This window comes from Charadrius vociferus, unplaced genomic scaffold (genome assembly GCF_000708025.1).
Source record: "Charadrius vociferus isolate BGI_N301 unplaced genomic scaffold, ASM70802v2 scaffold90, whole genome shotgun sequence".
In the NCBI taxonomy this organism is placed as follows: domain Eukaryota; kingdom Metazoa; phylum Chordata; class Aves; order Charadriiformes; family Charadriidae; genus Charadrius; species Charadrius vociferus.
Window position 1 is genome coordinate 12,705,352 of NW_009647222.1, and position 17,908 is coordinate 12,723,259.

Here is a 17,908-nt window from a genome sequence, read left to right on the forward strand (position 1 = left end):
CAGAAATAAGATAATGTACTGTTTTGTCAAGGCTTGCGTTACCATTGCCTGAATTATGCCTATTCTTTGGATTTTATAATCCGTATCTTTAGTAAACGTAGAAAAAACCCAAGGTAACAGCCATGTGTGTTACAGCCCATTTTATCTGATAAAAAAGCCAGCAAGAAGTTTTCAGAACAGAAGTTTTATGAACAGCAATTCCTGTTCCATATCCTGACTTATGGGAAAAAAAAAAATAAAAATCACTTGTCTATTTTGTCAGATAACTGATTTTAGACAACTATGACAATGTTCATCATGAGAATATAAGGGTCAGGTTGGACTGTATGGGATGGCGGGGGAATGCTAAGCTAAGGTACTGCCCATCACAGAGCCATACCCCTAAACTGAAGGACCTAGGCTACGGACACAGCGAAGGTTTGGCTCTGATGTTTTCTATTTCTGTTAGCTGGATTTCCTCCTCCTTGCTTTACCACAGCTCTGTTCAGGAGCATAGACACGGCTTGTTCAACGTATCAACTGAATGACAGAAGGAGTTTGCAAAAAATTGTCTCGTGTACTTGCTAAATTTTCTTCTGTATGGCATAATGTTTTCCCCTCTGTTATAGGAAGCAATCCTTGAATTTATAGGCATTATATTCCTCTCAAATTAAATTTAATGTAAGATATGGTGCCCAGCAGTTCCTTAAGATGTTGGGGGAAGAAGGGGAAATAAAACTTTAGTCTTTGGTTTCATTTGCTTATTCTTTTTCTTGGGAAACTTGTTCGCTGCTTTCTGGAGCCTCTATCTGACAAAGCTGGAAATAGAGAAGTGACTCTTCTTCCTGACAAAGCAGCAGCACAAGCACAGAAAAGATTTTACATCTGTGCTTTCTTTGCAAAAGACCACATGAGCAAAGTTCAACAACAACAAAAAAAGAATTTTCCCAACTACATAGGGACTGGTCTCACTTCTGTATGAACACTGCAACAAGAAATTAAGCGAGAAGCTAATATGCAAAAAATCTGAGATTTTGGGAGATGGAACCCATGTTCTGTCATCATAAGTGTAAGGAGCGATTTTTTATTTTATTTTTATTCTAGGACTCTGTCAAGGCAAGCTTGAAGTGATTCAAGATTAGATGCTTCAACACTTCCTCTGGGACATTCATCACTTCAAAATCATGTTTCTTCTTTCTACTCATGCTTTCCTAGTAAGATGTTGCTTCAGCATCCCTACAATACAAATTACAACCACAAAACTCTCAAATCAGATGATTCTGACATTATATTACCTACCTTTACACAAGCTCTCAAGTGAGAATGTCTTTCCTTTGAATATATTTTAACCTGGTATTAGTATCAGTAGTGAACTGACTTGAAAAAACATGAAATCAGCAACTTGTTTCAAATATTAATCTATCTTCCCTGCCACCTTATATGACCATTTCAAAAAGTTAGTAGCTTTTCAACATATCTGGCTTTGATTTATGGCACTCACAATAGGGGAAAAAAAACATTCTAGATAAGCCTATGTTGAAAAATTGCTTTAAAAAAAACCCCACAAACAAACAAAACCCATACCAACAAAACACATTCTTGTATGCATCCTGCTAAACTAACAATTTCTTCTAGAACAGCATCCATGCATACAATCACTGAACTGTAGTGTCATTATAAGCCTTACGTCTATTCTAAGGAACTGCACTCATCAGTATTTGCTTGCATTGACTTACAAAATATTTATTATTTTTTTTAAATAGGTAGGTGAAAAAATAACAGCACCTAACGATGTGTAGAAAAAAGGCATTTATTTCACGTGTGTCTGTTTTCCAACACAGATTACAGCCTCCGTGAGCCCCCAAAGCTGGAGTCTACACACAGTCTACATTTCTCTTCTGAGAAAAGCGCTTTAAGCACTTAGACTACCTGTACACTTCTGCTGTAAATGAAGCAGACCATCCTCAAAAAACTAACTTTAAACATTTAGAAAATTAATTCGGTGTACAGGTGAGAATGCAGAATAGAAAACTGAGTCTTAAAAGAAAGATGGAACTGGTTTAGTTTCAAATTCTGTAATTTGAGGATGACCTTTGCATCAAGGGAAATTTCATCTTTAAACCTCCTTACCTACCCAAGTTGGAATATGGCTATTGGCGGCATTGTGCAGTTTGTTTTAATAAAAGAAAATATACTTTTCTTCTGAAGCTAGTTTCTAAATAACACCCTTTCTTCCCACCACTACTCCAGCCTCTGAAAATAATAAATCAATCAGAACACCATGTTGAAACTGTGGGTAAAAAAATCTACAGGTCATTAACAGAGCTATTGAGTTAATAAAGTTTCACTGAAGTCTTTGATAAATGTAACTGGGCCCTGGAAATAGATGACTGACAAATAAATCCAAAATATTCTCTCCTAAATAGCTTACGAGCCATACAGGTTCTCTGTATTCTTGATGGCGAAGCCAAGCTGAAACAGCTCTGTTGACATTCAACAGGATGAAACCACTTCTTGTCGATTTGAATGTTATGGACAGAGGAAGGAGGAAACGGAGTAACTTTTATGTATTGTACATATATTTATAAAATTTTGCTTGTGTTTAAAAAGATTCCCTCCCCCATCCCCACCCACCCACCCCAGAGGCTTTTGAAGTTTTTCACTCTTTTTCCGATATTGATGAATTAATGGAAAAGTCTTCCATCACCACTCATGCAATAGTTCCATTACATCTGAAAATCTTCATGGTCAGGCGGATAAGCAGTACAATGCATCTGCTTCTTCAGTTTTAAATAGCTGTTTGCTTCTGTCATGATTACATATATGTAAGTCATTCTATCCTTTGGCTGCTAGCAAGTAGCTAACAGTACTCGAAGTCTGTCTTACTTGCGTAATAGGCCCTAATTGAGTTTGAAGGAAAAAAATCTTTGGGGATGATGAGTTCCATCATTATGGGAGCAAATTAAAGCAATATGAGACAGAAGTAAATTAAAACCGTATCATCCAATATATTTTCCAACATGAAAGTAAAAGATATCAAAAGTAGCAGCAATAAATTGTAATGTTCAGCTGGTTGTCCCTTATGTTTCTGAGACAAAAATCAATTAATTAAATTCTGCTCTAATTTTAGATGATCCATCAGAAGACTGCGAAGTTCTGCAACTGCCCCAAGGTAACTCAGCTCTTGCTTAGGTAGCTTGTTAAAAATGAATAGACTAGTGAAATTATTTCAGTTTTAACTGAGTGGTAAGCATCCCCTGGCTGCAGCACGTTTAATGAACAGCAGTACCGTACCGCATTCCAGTGCTGACTTGTTCTGTTCACTTCTTGTGGCTATGACACACAACGGTTTCTATGAAACTATGTTAAGGTGCGAAAAGCTGTCAGTGGTTTTGCAGCCTCAGCCCTTGTGTGTGCGGCAGACAACCCAACACCTCCTAGGTCTTTAAAGTACAGCCCACGTTTCTTGCTTACAAGCCTCCACATCCATTAGCAGAAATTTGGCAAGATCTGGTAACCTACTCAATTACCCTGTTGCTATGGTTCTGCAAAGTGGTGACTACAGATTTTCCTTTGATCAAGACACTACCGTTTCCTAACTACGATTGTGATGGTAAAGGTGTGATTGTTAAAGGAAACTTGGTATCAGAAGTTTCAGTTCCCTTCTCAGCCAACTCAGGAAACAAAATTCGGAAGGAAAACAACCCAGAAGGCATGAAAAAGTTTCAGCAAAATTCCACAGTAAAAGTTCCTTTCTTATAGATTCACTGACTAAATCCTCATATAAATAAAACTCACAACTAACTTTGCCAGCAGCAGGAAGAGGAGAGGGAGAGAAGATGGGATCAGGTGGCTACAAATGATGGCCAGAGAAATGTTACTGATTTGGGAACAGCTACCTTTTATTAAGGGAAGAGAATCCATCCAGATCCTTATGACTACTTAGTTTAACCACCATCAGCAGCAACTCCTAAATTAATACAGAGGAATAACTGCTGAGAACTGCAAGCCTTTACATCAGTTCATTTCTATTGTGTTATATGGAAGCAGACCAGGAGCATTCCCCCATGCTGCCAGTTGCCATGCCGCAGCTGCAGGAACAGTAGCTCTCTAAACCACTACATAGGTTTGCAAGCGAATGGCCGCTTAAGCATTAAGGTCTTGATTTGAACACTTAATACAGAGTTGTGAAGTGCATGTAACATTTTACTGGTTTTACCCCATGCTCAATAAAACCATTCCAGTTAAATGACACCATAATAGGATATAAAACTAGGGGGGAGGGAACAGAAGATGTTTCCCATGTTCATTCCATGTTATGCTGGTTTCTCTTTGTCAACTCTTTGCAGAGATCTGCACCAGAAGTGTTATCCTTAATCATCTAGGGATAGCTGCTTTTGCTAATCAGGCAAGTGCATACTGACAAAGCGCAGAAAGGAACAGAGACCTGACTACATGTCAGAGATAAAGCGAATTAAAGTTGGGTGTGAAATTAAAGTGCAACAGCTGACGTGCCCACAGCTCTGCAGTGAAAGGGAAACATGCAAATAGTGAACCGTCCCATTAGGTGTAACTTGCTTTTCCTAGTGTAACTGTCCAAGCACAGACATAACTTCTACAAAAAGGAGAGCGTATACAAATCCTAACAGTAGCAAACGTAACCAACAAGCTTACGCTGCGCTTGTTCTGGGGGGATTTCTTACTTAGTCTTTGTAAAGGCAGCCATGAAACCCAGCTTGGAATGAAAGCAAGATCAGAAAAGAGGTCTTCACCCATCGCATCATGTGTTTCCTATGAGCCTGTCAGCTAAAGCTGGAAAGAGAACTCCATGCAATTGTCTTTCACGCCCAGAATCTGGCAGCAAAGCCGAGGAAGAGGGCAGAAGAGAAGAAATTCAGCTAGAGAAGGGGTTGGTAACAGAGATGAGTGTCCCAGCCACCTTCTCCAACTAAAGGAGACCCATTCTAAAGACCAGAAGAGCAGCCTTCCACCTTCGCACTAAGCAAACACATTTTTTCAACCAAGTAATCAGAGGGGCTGCACAACCAAAGAATGCCACCTGCCACTGGTGCCCATCTCATGGTGGATCCTCAGGTGGCTACTGCGGCCTGAGCTCTCAAGGATTCCTCTTGCACTGCTGGGGCCCACGTGGCACTGCTGCTTGGTCACACCACCAAATCCACAACCAGCTCGGCTCAACCCGAAACTGCTTTTCAGGGGGAGACACTCATTTGAGGCTCTGCACTGTACTAGTGCTCATTTCCATAGGGCTTACAAGAACTTGATTACTCTTTTTGTCAAACCTTTTTGAAGCTGACCAACAAGCTTAAACATCTTTTGTGGGTGACAGAAGAGAGACAGACAACATGGCAACTGCTATGAGCTTGGCTTCCCTAAAACTTCAGGCTAAGAAAAGCCTATGAAGTGTTTTATACAACCCATAGATCCAGCTGGCCCTGCAACCCTGTGTGTGTCCCACGGGATGCACAGAAAGATCTCGTCTTGTGCTCCTGATGGAGATGCAAGAGACAGCGAGCATGTCTGTTTTTCCACAGGTCATGGAGCCTGCTGCAAAAGACCAGGGACAATGCACACTGGTAACAGAGCAAACTTTGGCATTTCTCTTAAGTACCATTCAAATCAGATATTGCTCCTTTCCCCCACTGCTTTGGATTCTGACTGTTCAGAAAAAGCAAAAGGGAGTTGGTTTTCTTCAATGAATTCTTGAAAACAGACTAGAAGCAACTTTCTCCCTTTTCCCAGAAGACCTACTCGTCTGCCAGTTCGTCAGGGTTAACACAGTGTCAAACACAATTATTTTAAAGCAGGGATTGGAACAGGTCTAAGACCTAAGGGATGAGTCAAAAATCAAAGACTATATGCATGTACTAGGAAAGGATTGCAAGCAGACTTTGAAGCTTGTGGATTTGACTGACAATTCCACCACCTTCATTAAATCCAGAATTTGCTTCTTCATTAAGGGCACTAATTATTCATAATTTTCTATAGCCATATACTAACAAATATATTGTTATCCCTTTTTAAAGGAAAAGAAGAATAGAAAAGCAGGAAAATTTACAACGACAAGATAATATTTAGACCCTGTAATTTTAAGTAAGCCTTACCAAACTTCTATATTCACCAAAGGTGGAGTACAGTGGAGTACATACATGTTTAGCTTTTTTTTTCTTCTCCTAATAGCAATTTAGAATTTGTTACTGTAAATACTGGTTAGTGCTAGGCACATAATGCAACATTACTGAAAACTATGCTAAAAATAAATAAATCAAGTTTAAAAAGCACTACAGCAAACACAAAATATACAAAACTAACTAAAGTCTACTTTGCCTCAAATCAGATCAGAGGCTCTTAATGCTGTGATTTTCACAGCACTTTCACAGTCACACTCGCATCAAACATTCAAATGTTTATCTAAAAGCTGCAGTATAGATTTTTCCCTTGCTGTAAGGAAGGAAAGTTGTAAACTTTCTGACTCACAAGTTTTATGAATCTACAATGTTTCCACTCTGTTTAAACGAGCTGCAGACCTCCACAGGCCATTACAATTTACGCATTCCAGCTCTGCTCCACATGGATGCTTGCCATTTTCCATTACACACGCTCAGGCTGGAGAGCCCCGTGAGCACGCTGCCATCCCTGCACCCACCCTCCCCTTCCTGTCCCCTCTCATCAGCCACGGGGAGTCCTCCCAACAGATTCAAGATTTCACTCTTTGGGAAAGCTAGGGGCATTCAGAAAGTGGACCCATTACACCAGGTGTTTTACAAGCACAGTAGCAAGAAAAGTTCTTTGCCCTGGAGGGTTTCTGCTTTTGGTAAGACAAGGTTAATAGGCAGGTTAAGCAAACAAGGCTTGGGGGTGGCAAGAATGGGGTCAAGCCCCTCCTCCCACCCACGTGGCATATAGAAAAATCAGACCAACAACAAGAAAAGAGAGCATACTGGACACTCACACTTGTCCTTTCTGCCTTTAAAGGAAAAAAAAAAAAAAAAAGATAAAAAAAAGATACCCTCGTCATAATTTCAGTCAATTAAGTTTCACAAGCATCCAGAGGTATCCAAAACAAAAGCAAACTTAACAAGTTATTCTTGGGTTTGAGAAATGTTATGAGAGCTCCATGCTAGTCAAACTTTGCTCTCTCTCAAAAGACAGCAAGTGGACACACATATGAAAGTAATAAACTCTACTCCCATTCTTCAAGTGCGTAAAACAATCATGGCACTAAACAAACACTCAAAACTGCATTTTAAGTACAAAGGGTGGGAGGATATTCGCAGAGGACTGGCTGTAGCCAAGGGTACTAGTTTTTCTACACTCATTAAAAATTGATGGAGAGGGAAACTTTTGAAGAGGGCAATTCAGAGCTAAGCTCCTCTCTCGTTCTTGTCTCCTCCTCACCAGCACTGGTCGTACTCTATGGGTTATGGAACCACTTAGGGAAAGCTGCACTCCCTCAGCAAGACTTTTATCTCTTTCTTTAGAGACTTGCTTCTGATGGCGCCAGCCAGTGTATCAGGAAAGCCGGCATCATTGTGCAACTATCCTTCCTTCTCTAAACACTGGTAGGATATTTAACAGCTCATTCTAGCTGTAATTATTTCAACTTGCAGATAACTCAATAATTTCAATCGATGACCGCCATTTGAAGGTGTGCTTTTCTCCTTGAGGCGCTCTGCAAAGACTTACAAGGAATACTCAGAACTTCAGTCGGCCACAACCAAAAGTTATTATGCTCCAAATCCAGATGTTAAAAAGTGTTAGGGTGTTAGACAGGAATTTAACAGCACAAACCACAGCTACCTCATGCTATCTTTCAGTGCATATCGAGTATCCTACTTGGCATATGAGACTGCAGAAGTGGGGAAGAAAGCTCAGTCTTTAAGCCCTGGTTGCTTCAGGAGATAGAAATGACCAGCTGTACCTATAAAAGAATTGTCTTAAGATCTCCTGTTCCTCTGCCACAAGCACGTGTTTTCTGGTGACAAAGCGGGTAGAGAGCACTGGGCTTTTTTTCCTGTCCAGCTTTGCTTTAGGCAAGTAGAGACAACACAATGGTAAATGTCCCCTAGATATACAGGCATTTTTATACTAGGATTCCTTTAGATGAACTTCCAATTTCAAGTATTTTTAAATAAAACACCAGAATAAACAAGACTGTAGAAGAGTTCCTTCCTTGTTCCCTTCTTCTTGCATCCTCCAAGCAAGTCTTCCATTTTGTACACACACTTTGTTAGGTGAGGGACAGGTTGGGGGAAACAAAGATTTGGGAAGTTCCAACATAAACATACCTTTTGAAACAGTCTCTGGCTAATTACTCACTATTTCGTTTCCAGGATCTTTGCCCGATCTCACTGAACTCATTCTGTTTGCCGTTTCTTTACATACTCAGCTTATGACTTCATTCATTGTCCATTGCATATGTCACCTGCATTTGCCATTGAATACAAAACTAACAATTTATGTCTTTCTACTTATTGTGGTAGCTTTGTGCTCTGTAGAAGCTTATCAGGGAGCTCTTATGAAAGCAAAATCCATTAAATCATACTACGGCTGAAATTTTTCATAGGCAGAAGGGTAGCAGAGATTAGTAGGCAATTCACCACTTGGGCCTCGATTACCTGCCAACACTGCTTTTTTATGCGGTGGCTGTACTCACAGTCCAACCATGGTTTTGGGAAGGAGGCGTACAGCTTGGTGCTCTGTGGTTCTGCAAGTCAGATGCGGACTTCATGCTAGGCACCTAGAAAAATCTGTAATTCTCTACTAGTGATTCCCTGAATTATACAGGTAACCTGTGTAGAAAGTAGCACATAGAAGTTTATGGATCCCTTTTCAAGACAGATGTCATCTGACTTGAGCGTGAGACCAGTCGTTCCTTCCCCCTAGTCTTCACTTATCCATTGAAGCTTCACCTCTGACCGTGAAGCAAAAGAAAGTATACAACTTTCGATACAGAACCCTGATTACATTTGCAGATCAGGTGGATGCTATTCAATGAGAGGCACGGTTCCGAAGGAATACAGTCACATACAGATCTAGACCTCAGCATACCAGGCACTAGAGGGTAAAACTGTACAGCCAATTCTAGAAGCTCACAAAAGGCTTCCAGTATATTTAACCCCACTTCTGCCCATACACTTTATAATCTGGTACATTATATAAGTTTTCCATATTGGTTGTTCTCAGTGGCATTGAATACCATGGTACATGAAGTCTAAGTGGCAATTCAGTGACTGAGAGAAAAATACGTCCTTCACGGTTTGCGAGCAAAATACACTCTGGTATTGCAGTGCTAAAAAAATTCTTATAGAGTTCAGTAAAACTGTTTCTATGATCCTGCATTACAGTACTCTGAAGTTTAGCTAGTCCTTGAATATTTACCGTTGCTCCACATCCACCTGAGTACAAGAATTCTTGCTTTTGATTTCATTTCAGAGACAGTACAGTGTTTCTGTGTTAGGCTATTACAATTTTTAATGTCAGGCTGGAAATACAGGAACGTAGGCTTTTCTGCTTTTTTCAGAAATCCTTCTGTTTAGCATGAGTCTTCTGTACAAAAAAATAAAATTAAAAAAACCCCACAAAATAAAAAGCTCTGCTTCATTTTCATCACCGGCAATATTTGAAAGGTAACCATCATGAAGATATCTGTGCTTGCAAGAGTAGGAGTAAGCCAGATTAAGAGAAGTACAGAAGAGCAAGTGTTTTAGCAAAGTAGAACATAAATAATTTCCATTGACATAGTGGAAGAGAATTTAAGCAAGACTCTTAGCGTTTACCACCTTAATAATGCTAATTCATCAAGCAAGAAATGGTAGTCTCTCTTAACTGTTTCTGCAGAGCAAGCAGAAACATCATAAAAATACCGTACCTAGGAAAAGGACTCCATAAAAGTAGATGCAGTTCTCAAAATATGGGAAGAGAAGGAATCAAGTCACATCCCTGTGTTTAAATCTTATTTAACTCAGGAGAGCAGATGCAGTGATGGGAGTGGGGTTAAGCCTTCAGTACCCACATTTCAGTATTTTGCGCACTGTTAAAAATTAAGAGCCAAAAGAAATATTTAAATTCCTGAGAACATTCCCCACCAGATCATAAATATTTTTATGAGGTTAGATCAAGAGCTTTAATTAATTGGTAAGGGTTCCTTTGAGGTCTTTACATTAGTTACATCAATGAAAACCAACCTCCAGGGTATGCACAACCTAAATAAAAAAACACCTCAGTGAGTGCTCAGTAATGGGGGGAGGCATGAAGAACAGATGCAGGAATTTCAGATATTTGTTAATTACGCCTTAATTCTATCCCAACAAAAAAATATTTTCCTACCCTAAAATGTTTATTTAAGGTCACTATTTTAAATAAGCCAAATTGAGTGGCACAGGGAAAACTCAAGTCCAAAGGTTTTTCTTTTTACGTGGTGCACTGACCTCTACTCTCATTATAGGCCATAAACGTTTATGAGAGTTCGTCATCAGCTTGCTGAGACAACACATTTTATCTAGTTTCCTAGAGCCACGTATCAATAATCTCCAAGGAACTTTCCATAAGACCGAATCTAGCACCTTCTCCTTCACCCCACATCCCAGAAGGTTTCATGTGTGTGTGTGTTTGTTAAGCAGCTAGCTTTTTAACAGCTCTAAGAAAACAACAGGACTGTGAAATGTATTTTCTTATGTAAGGATTAAAATCAGAGCAAAGTCATTGTAAGAGATGGAAATGCTATAGAGCTGGAGGAATAGAGCTGATGCTAATTACCTTACTACCAATTCATCTTAGTTGGGTATATTTCCTGAAATAACCGCTTACCTGTAATAGATCAGTAGTAAACACTTTCCTTACATTTCCCTTTTGTTCTTATACTCCCCTAGTACAGGTTTTAAAGCCATCAGTAGTTTCTGCATTCATAAACACCTCCATCACTACCTTTTTAACCAAAAATAAGATGAAATTCTCAAATCCAATCTTTGCTACGAGAAATGCATTTAACGTGCTAAAATAAAAATCTTCCTTTCTATATAAGGTGGTTTTTAACACATTAGATTCCCTTTCTCTGCCTCTAACACCGAAACTAATACTTACCAACTGCATGTAGCTAAGTTCACCTCAGGTAACTAATGTGCACTAGTGTCTTGCATGTGGTTTACGTTGCATTTTCAGCTTGAACAGACAACTACCACATGCTAGAAACAAAAAACAAACCAAAGCAATTTCTCATAGTATCATTAAGACAGACGCAACTAGCGTTCGCAGTAGAAGGGAAGTTTTGTGATACTGTCCTTTGCTTGGCCTTATTAAGGATCCCCCACCCCAAACTGCTCCCTGCCATGAGGTCTAATTCTGAGTTATTAGATAGCTGTGTCTCTTTCCACCATGGAAATTAAGTTGCAAATAGTCTGTGTTGCTGCACGGAGTTGTAATACTCTTCTGGTTATTAAAAAAATCTCAGGACTGATGAGCAGAACTGGGTATTCAAACAATAAAAGGATTTCTTAAGAGGCATGAACTGCTTCTAGACTGGCCTATTTTTTAAATAACAGTTTTAAATTTAAGGGACTATTAACCACATATTTCAGCAATCTTACATTAAGCATTTACTGTGCCCTAGACATCACATATTTACTTGGTGGCTCATACAGAAGAAGAATTACTTAATCTAATATTGTAGTCCACAATGCACAGGTGTAATTCTTACCGAGACAGCAAAGAAAACAGAAGCACCAAACATAGCTAAAGCATAACCCTACTTAGTTTTCTGTAAGTATATCTCACACGAGCACCAAATGCACCTATCCAAGTGCAGAAATTATTAATTTTCTCTGTACTCACTTTCAAAATAGTTTGGGAAAAGTTCTCTCAGTAACACAACCACCTCCATATCACTTTCATTGGAAGTCACTACAAACCTCAGTGAAACCTTTTTGCTAAGAGGAAGTACCTCTCTGGTAGACCTTTTCCCTTTTCCTCACCGTTATTCAGTCTCTGACTTTAGTTTTAACATTTCAGAGACTATGTATACACTTCATTAGATCGCTGGTCATGTCACTGCAACAGATTTCCTACTTGTATTCATCATCCCCTCTTCTTTCAGCCCTGGATCTACTTCATGCCCCTCCTTGTTCCTTCTTGTGAACACTGGGATCTACTGTTCCATGACAGAAATAACAACACAAGCACATGTTAACACCAACAAATCCTGTATTATAAGGACTTGAATTTCTGTGGATGCTTTGACCTGGGATTATTATTTTTTTTTTTTTAAAAGGGGGGGGAAGGGGGGGAGATGAGGGAGAAGCCCTAAATACAGTACTACCACTTCAGGACTTGCAGTTTAAGAAGTCATACAAAATAATCTCCATAACTCTGGGAGATCATTTCTTTTGTTCTTATTGTAGTAATTACCAAGGAAGTGATTTTCCTCCTAGCACGTACAGTATTTAGAAGACCAGGGAAGTACATTTCTTTTACTATCTTTGACCCTAAAATAGCAGACATATGCATTTAAAAAACCCTGTATTGATCAATTGCCACTTACACAGCACTAATGGTGTAATATATCTCCTGTAAGATGCAATTTCTAAGCATTATACCTATGCCGAGTCCTGCACTTGTGTCACAACAACCCCATGCAGCACTACAGGCTTGGGGAAGAGTGGCTGGAAAACTGCCTGGCAGAAAAGGACCTCGGGGTGTTGGCCAACAGTGAGCTAAATATGGGCACACTGCTGGCTTAGGTGGCCAAGGCAGCCAACAGCATCCTGGCTTGTATCAGGAACAGTGTGACCAGCAGGACAAGGGAAGTGATTGTCCCACTGTACTCAGCACTGGTGAGGTTGCACCTTGAATACTGTGTTCAGTTTTGGGCCCCACACTACAAGAAAGACATTGAGGTGCTGGAGTGAGCCCAGAGAAGGGTAACGAAAGTGGTGAGGGGTCTGGAGAACAAGTCTTACGAGGAGCAGCTGAGGGAACTGGGGTTGTTTAGCCTGGAGAAAAGGAGGCTGAGGGGACACCTTATCGCTCTCTACAACTACCTGAAAGGAGGTTGTAGCCAGGTGGGGGTCAGTCTCTTCTCCCAAGTATCAATACGTAAGACAAGAGGAAATGGCTTCAAGTTGCACCAGGGAAGGTTTAGATTGGATATTAGGAAAAATTTCTTCACCAAAACGGTTATCAAACATTGGAACATGCTGCACAGGGAAGTGGTGGAATCACCATCCCTGCAGGTATTTAAGAGAGGTAGACGTGGTGCTGAGGGACATGGTTTAGTGGTAGTTTTGGCAGTGTTAGGTTGATGGCTGGAGTCGATGATCTTAAAGGTCCTTTCCAACCTAGATGATTCTATGATTCTGTATTACGAGTGTCACTATATGCATAAAGAACTACAGGAACAGCTATGCTACAACTGAAGTTCATACCAGCACTGTTGCAAAATTGTGTACACAATAGCTATAATGACAGCATTTTCTTTCTTCTCATTCAAGTGTTTTGGTTTTTTTCTTGGTTCATCATACCTGAAAGCAGATACACAGAGCTGAAATTCTTCTCCAGTTTGCCCAGGAGCACAGTAAGAAAGCACTCAGATGACAGAGAGGTCACATCTTTAGAGCTTTGGTCATACACCACCACTTCTTGCTTGCAATCAATTTCAATCTGAAACACAAGTAATTCAGAAGAAGATAGGAAGGAGGAAGATGATTGAAACATTATCACCTGCATCAGGGTTCCCACATACTTGCTATGCAGCAGTTCAGACACAGAGATTTCTTATATAGCTGTACGCAAACCACTTTTTATTTTATACTTAATTGCCTGATCTGATTCCTGTCAGAGTTTGTAAATTGATTATTTGCTCCAAACTGAAGCACACTTTGCAAATTTCTACCATTAGGTAATTTTATGTCACTTGTAAAATGTTTTACCTTCAGCTAAGTTGGTTGGTTTGTTTAAAAATTAAACTTTTTACAAGAAGGCCCTACCTCAGTCTCTGCTTCTGGGTTTTTTGTGTATAAGCAGTAGAGACCTTAAACTGCCTAAAACCACACACATTTTAGCCACCTACACAACTTTATAAAATATGCCTTAGATAGTAGAAATAATAATAATAAAAGTTTTCAATTTTTAACATGTCAAAGCAAGAATGTAATAAATTACTTTTGTAACTAAAACATTTGAAACAAGCACCAATGGATTAAAAAACAAAACACACATAGATACACATTAAATTTAAACAGCTTAGCTATTTTCTCTGTTCGCTAGTAACACTATTTAAAAAACCACCAACCAAAACCCCATGAAACTACTCATGCAGAAAGTATTTTAAACAGCAAGTAGGAGCCAGGATTGACAGAGCTACAGTTTCTTTGCAAACTGTACGACCACTTGCTAAGCATCACTGCCACCACAGACCCCAAAGAATCCTTCGAAGTTTAGAAGGAGAATGTTTCCTGCCTTAATTACATACGTTTAAGGGACTGTGCTTTGCAAGACATACAAGAACCCTGAGAGCATTCTTTCTGAGTAATTTCTGAATCCCTCCCATTACTCTGTCACTTAGGGGAGAGCAGGCTACAAAGAATCCCAAAGATTCTCAGCAGTAACCAATAGTGTCTTAAATCAGGTAAGAGCTCGGAAAAACTTAAAACAAAACACCTAAGGGAAAATTATTACAAGTTGCTTTCCAGGCACTCTTTTAAACAAACGCAAGGAATGACAGGAAAATGACCCCTACCTTGTGTTTTGCTGAATGCTGAATGAGCTCTGTAATCAAAACTTTGTCCTGCTGCAGCCTCCGCTTCATAAGCTTGGAGCAGTTGATGTTGATGGCATCCAAGATGTGGGATGTATTGTATTCCACAAAGGGGCGGCTATCAATCAGCAGCAATTTTTCTGTACCACTCTCCAGCAAAGCCACCAGCTTCTCGGCAACAATGAGTTGAGTCCTGATCATCTCATCGGCCATGACAACAATAAGGCCTCTTTCACCACCTCCCTCTCTAATTTGCTGCGATGATGTAATGGCTGTGTACTCAAAGGCTTAGCCACACCATTGTACTAGAAGTGTATGAGGTCATGCTGGTAGTGACTGGCAAAAGAAAAGTTAAACCCATTTTCAGAAAGAACTCTTCAACTGAATGTCTCCTCCTGCTTCCAGTTGATGTGCTGTTACAAAGGGTTCATTCCACAAAGCAGCCCCTCACATCTGATTCATCGGGAGATGACTATGGAGTAGCCATTTCACAATTCAAACAAAAGATACTTTCTGGTTGCCGCTGCATTACATCATTCTTTACCTTTGCTCCCACCCATCGGCTTTACACTGGACTAAGAGCCTGTAAGAAGAGGAAGATAAAAAAAAAAACCACACATAAACCAGATAAGGCCATGAAAGTTTGCAGAATAAAACATTCAACTTTGAGGCTAACTGCACAGTGGTCTGTACCATATAATAAATACACTCCTGAGAAGTTCCCCCCTCTGCCATATATGCCAAACACCTAGAGAGGGTATTTGCAACTACAGGCTCTGAATCTATTCCAATGATCTTGCCTGGACAATTACCTTGTATTTCAGGCAACATACCCTGTCTTAATTGCAGACTTTTGTCGCCACTAGCTCTGCCTCTTTACAAGACTTCGTTAGAATATAATTAAGACATACTGCCCTAAATCACGGCATTCCTTTCAATAGCAGAACTAATTAGATGCATTTCAGCACCTCACCACTTAGTAAGAAGTTGTAATATTAGTTAAGATACATTTTTAAAGTTTAATGCCTTGGAAAGTATTTCACAAACCAGCACTGCAAGTTGGGGAACTGAAACCATACAAAAGAAAGGACAAAACTTACATCCACCTCTCTCCTTTAAGCACATGGCTGAAGGAAACCAGAAGAACAAGATGCTACATCAGGACACAAGCATTTTATTTGAATTAATCACCAGACATGGAACAGAGGCCTTGTGAATACACTACTGAAAGGTAAAGCAGTGAGCATTGTCTCTGGCCTTTCTGGAGCAGGTGAGACAGTTATATGAGGTACATTACACTTTTCACACATAATAAACAATATCTGAAGCAAACCATTCTTTTGTAAAATTAGATCCTGACAGCATCTGAACCACAGCAGTGAAAAATGCGGCAGCAGCAGAGCAGTAAAAACACCTGACATGTTTCACCACCTATTTGTATTACTGCCTCACAATTGTCCTCAGAATTTTCAGAGCCTCCCAAAATACACTTTGATGGAACAAGTCCCTGGAGGAACATTCAGAAAGAAGCCACCATGGGGCTTTGTCCATAGGGGATTTGGCTGCTACAGCTATAAATCCAACAGAAAACATGAGTCAACTTGCTTTGCTCCCACAGTTCAAAACTTGGTCTCTTAGCGCACTCATGGGTATTTACAGAGACAGCTGTCTACGTAAGGGTGCAAACAACAACTCCAGAGGAAACACAAGCCACACATTCAGCTGCCTCCTGATCAGCTCCAGCAAGAGGAGACAGCTGAGGGCGATGACTTCTTCAGCTGAGGTGGCGGAGCTCACAGGTTAGATGCTGTCCATGAAAGCGCACATCTGACAAGAGTTCCTCACCTCGTTAGTATGGCAGACCACGTTTGGGGAAGTGATTTTAGGTTACAAAACTATGCAACCCCTCTTGCACAAAGCAAAGCATGCCTTCAAGCCAGTCTTATGTCAGTTCTGGCCCATGCCACCCAGCCTATGACCTGAGCAGCCTTTCTGCCTCTGCTTTCTGCTGGCTGGGACAAAGAAAAGTAACACAACTGTCACAAAACTGGAGTGGCCAGATGAAGAAATTACAAATCCATTTGATTGACACTCTTGACGCAGCAAAACACTTGTAAACAGAAGCAGGTTATCACGATACATGCACACACAGGTACATATGGGGATGAAGATTTTATATGTTTAAAAAAAAAAAAATTACATTCTTAGTTTCACAGGTTCAGCTGGAGAACTTACACTTCCTTATAGTGTCGACTTGCTGCTTCAGTTTGAATTGTTTGTTATTTATCTTAATTGCAAGTGAATTCAAACTAATTTATAGACAGTTTATTAAAAGTCCTATTACAGCAACAGGTCAGTTGTGTTTAGCAATGGGAAATCCCAGGTCCACAGATGTTTTACTCATTAGATATATTACACAAATCTAATAAAATAAATTCTGAAAAAATTACAAACTTCACTTGTAGCAACCCAAAAAAGAAAACTGAAAGAAATTTATTTTGCAAGAGTTTCATGTAGCAATACAAGAAAAACACCAGGTTTCACATAAACAGCCGTTAGGTTGACAAAATGTGATTTTCTACTTGCCCTGATTCTACTGCTATAGAGCCAGTGGTTTTAAGCTTGTCCACATAAATGGAAGCATATAGCAGTGAAATGCATATTGCTCTAAACTACAAAATTTATTTGAAAAATTACTGTACCAAACCTTAATTAAACCTATTAAAAAAAAACCCTGTCTTTGCAACCTGGTTGGCAGGTATGCTCCCCTTCAAAGGGCAGTCATTATACACTGACCTCAGGCTCTCTGTAGACAGGCTGGAAGTTATCAAAAGTCTATGCCATTATGCAATGGGGGTGGGGGGGAGTGAAACTTGATAGTTGTGTCCGTTTTTCTTTTCAGAGAGAAAAAAAAGTACTCTTTTTTTTCTTTTTCTTTCTCTTACCATGTCCCATCACGAATTTTGATTCTCTTTTATTCATATCAAAGGCTGCCAGATACCAAACCCACTTAACTCAATGAAAACTTTTCCACCAGCTCTAGTGGGAATTGGCTCTAGCTCTTTTGTGAGCTAGACAGCTTGTTCGTGAACTAGACAGTTTGTTTTGATGGGTAAATTGCTGACTTGAAGGCCAAGTAATAACAGGAAAACAAAGCAG

The 17,908-nt window shown here is 39.8% G+C and overlaps 1 protein-coding gene across 1 annotated transcript in view; it reads right to left on the reverse strand.

Moving 5' to 3' along the window:
• Nucleotides 1–14,962, reverse strand: part of DUSP16 (dual specificity phosphatase 16) — a 29,234-nt gene extending 14,272 nt beyond the window's left edge. Inside the window, 2 exon segments of the mRNA XM_009879734.1 lie at nucleotides 13,515–13,653; nucleotides 14,732–14,962. Coding sequence (XP_009878036.1) covers nucleotides 13,515–13,653; nucleotides 14,732–14,962 — 370 coding nt within the window.
• Between the last annotated feature and the right edge of the window lie 2,946 nt (nucleotides 14,963–17,908).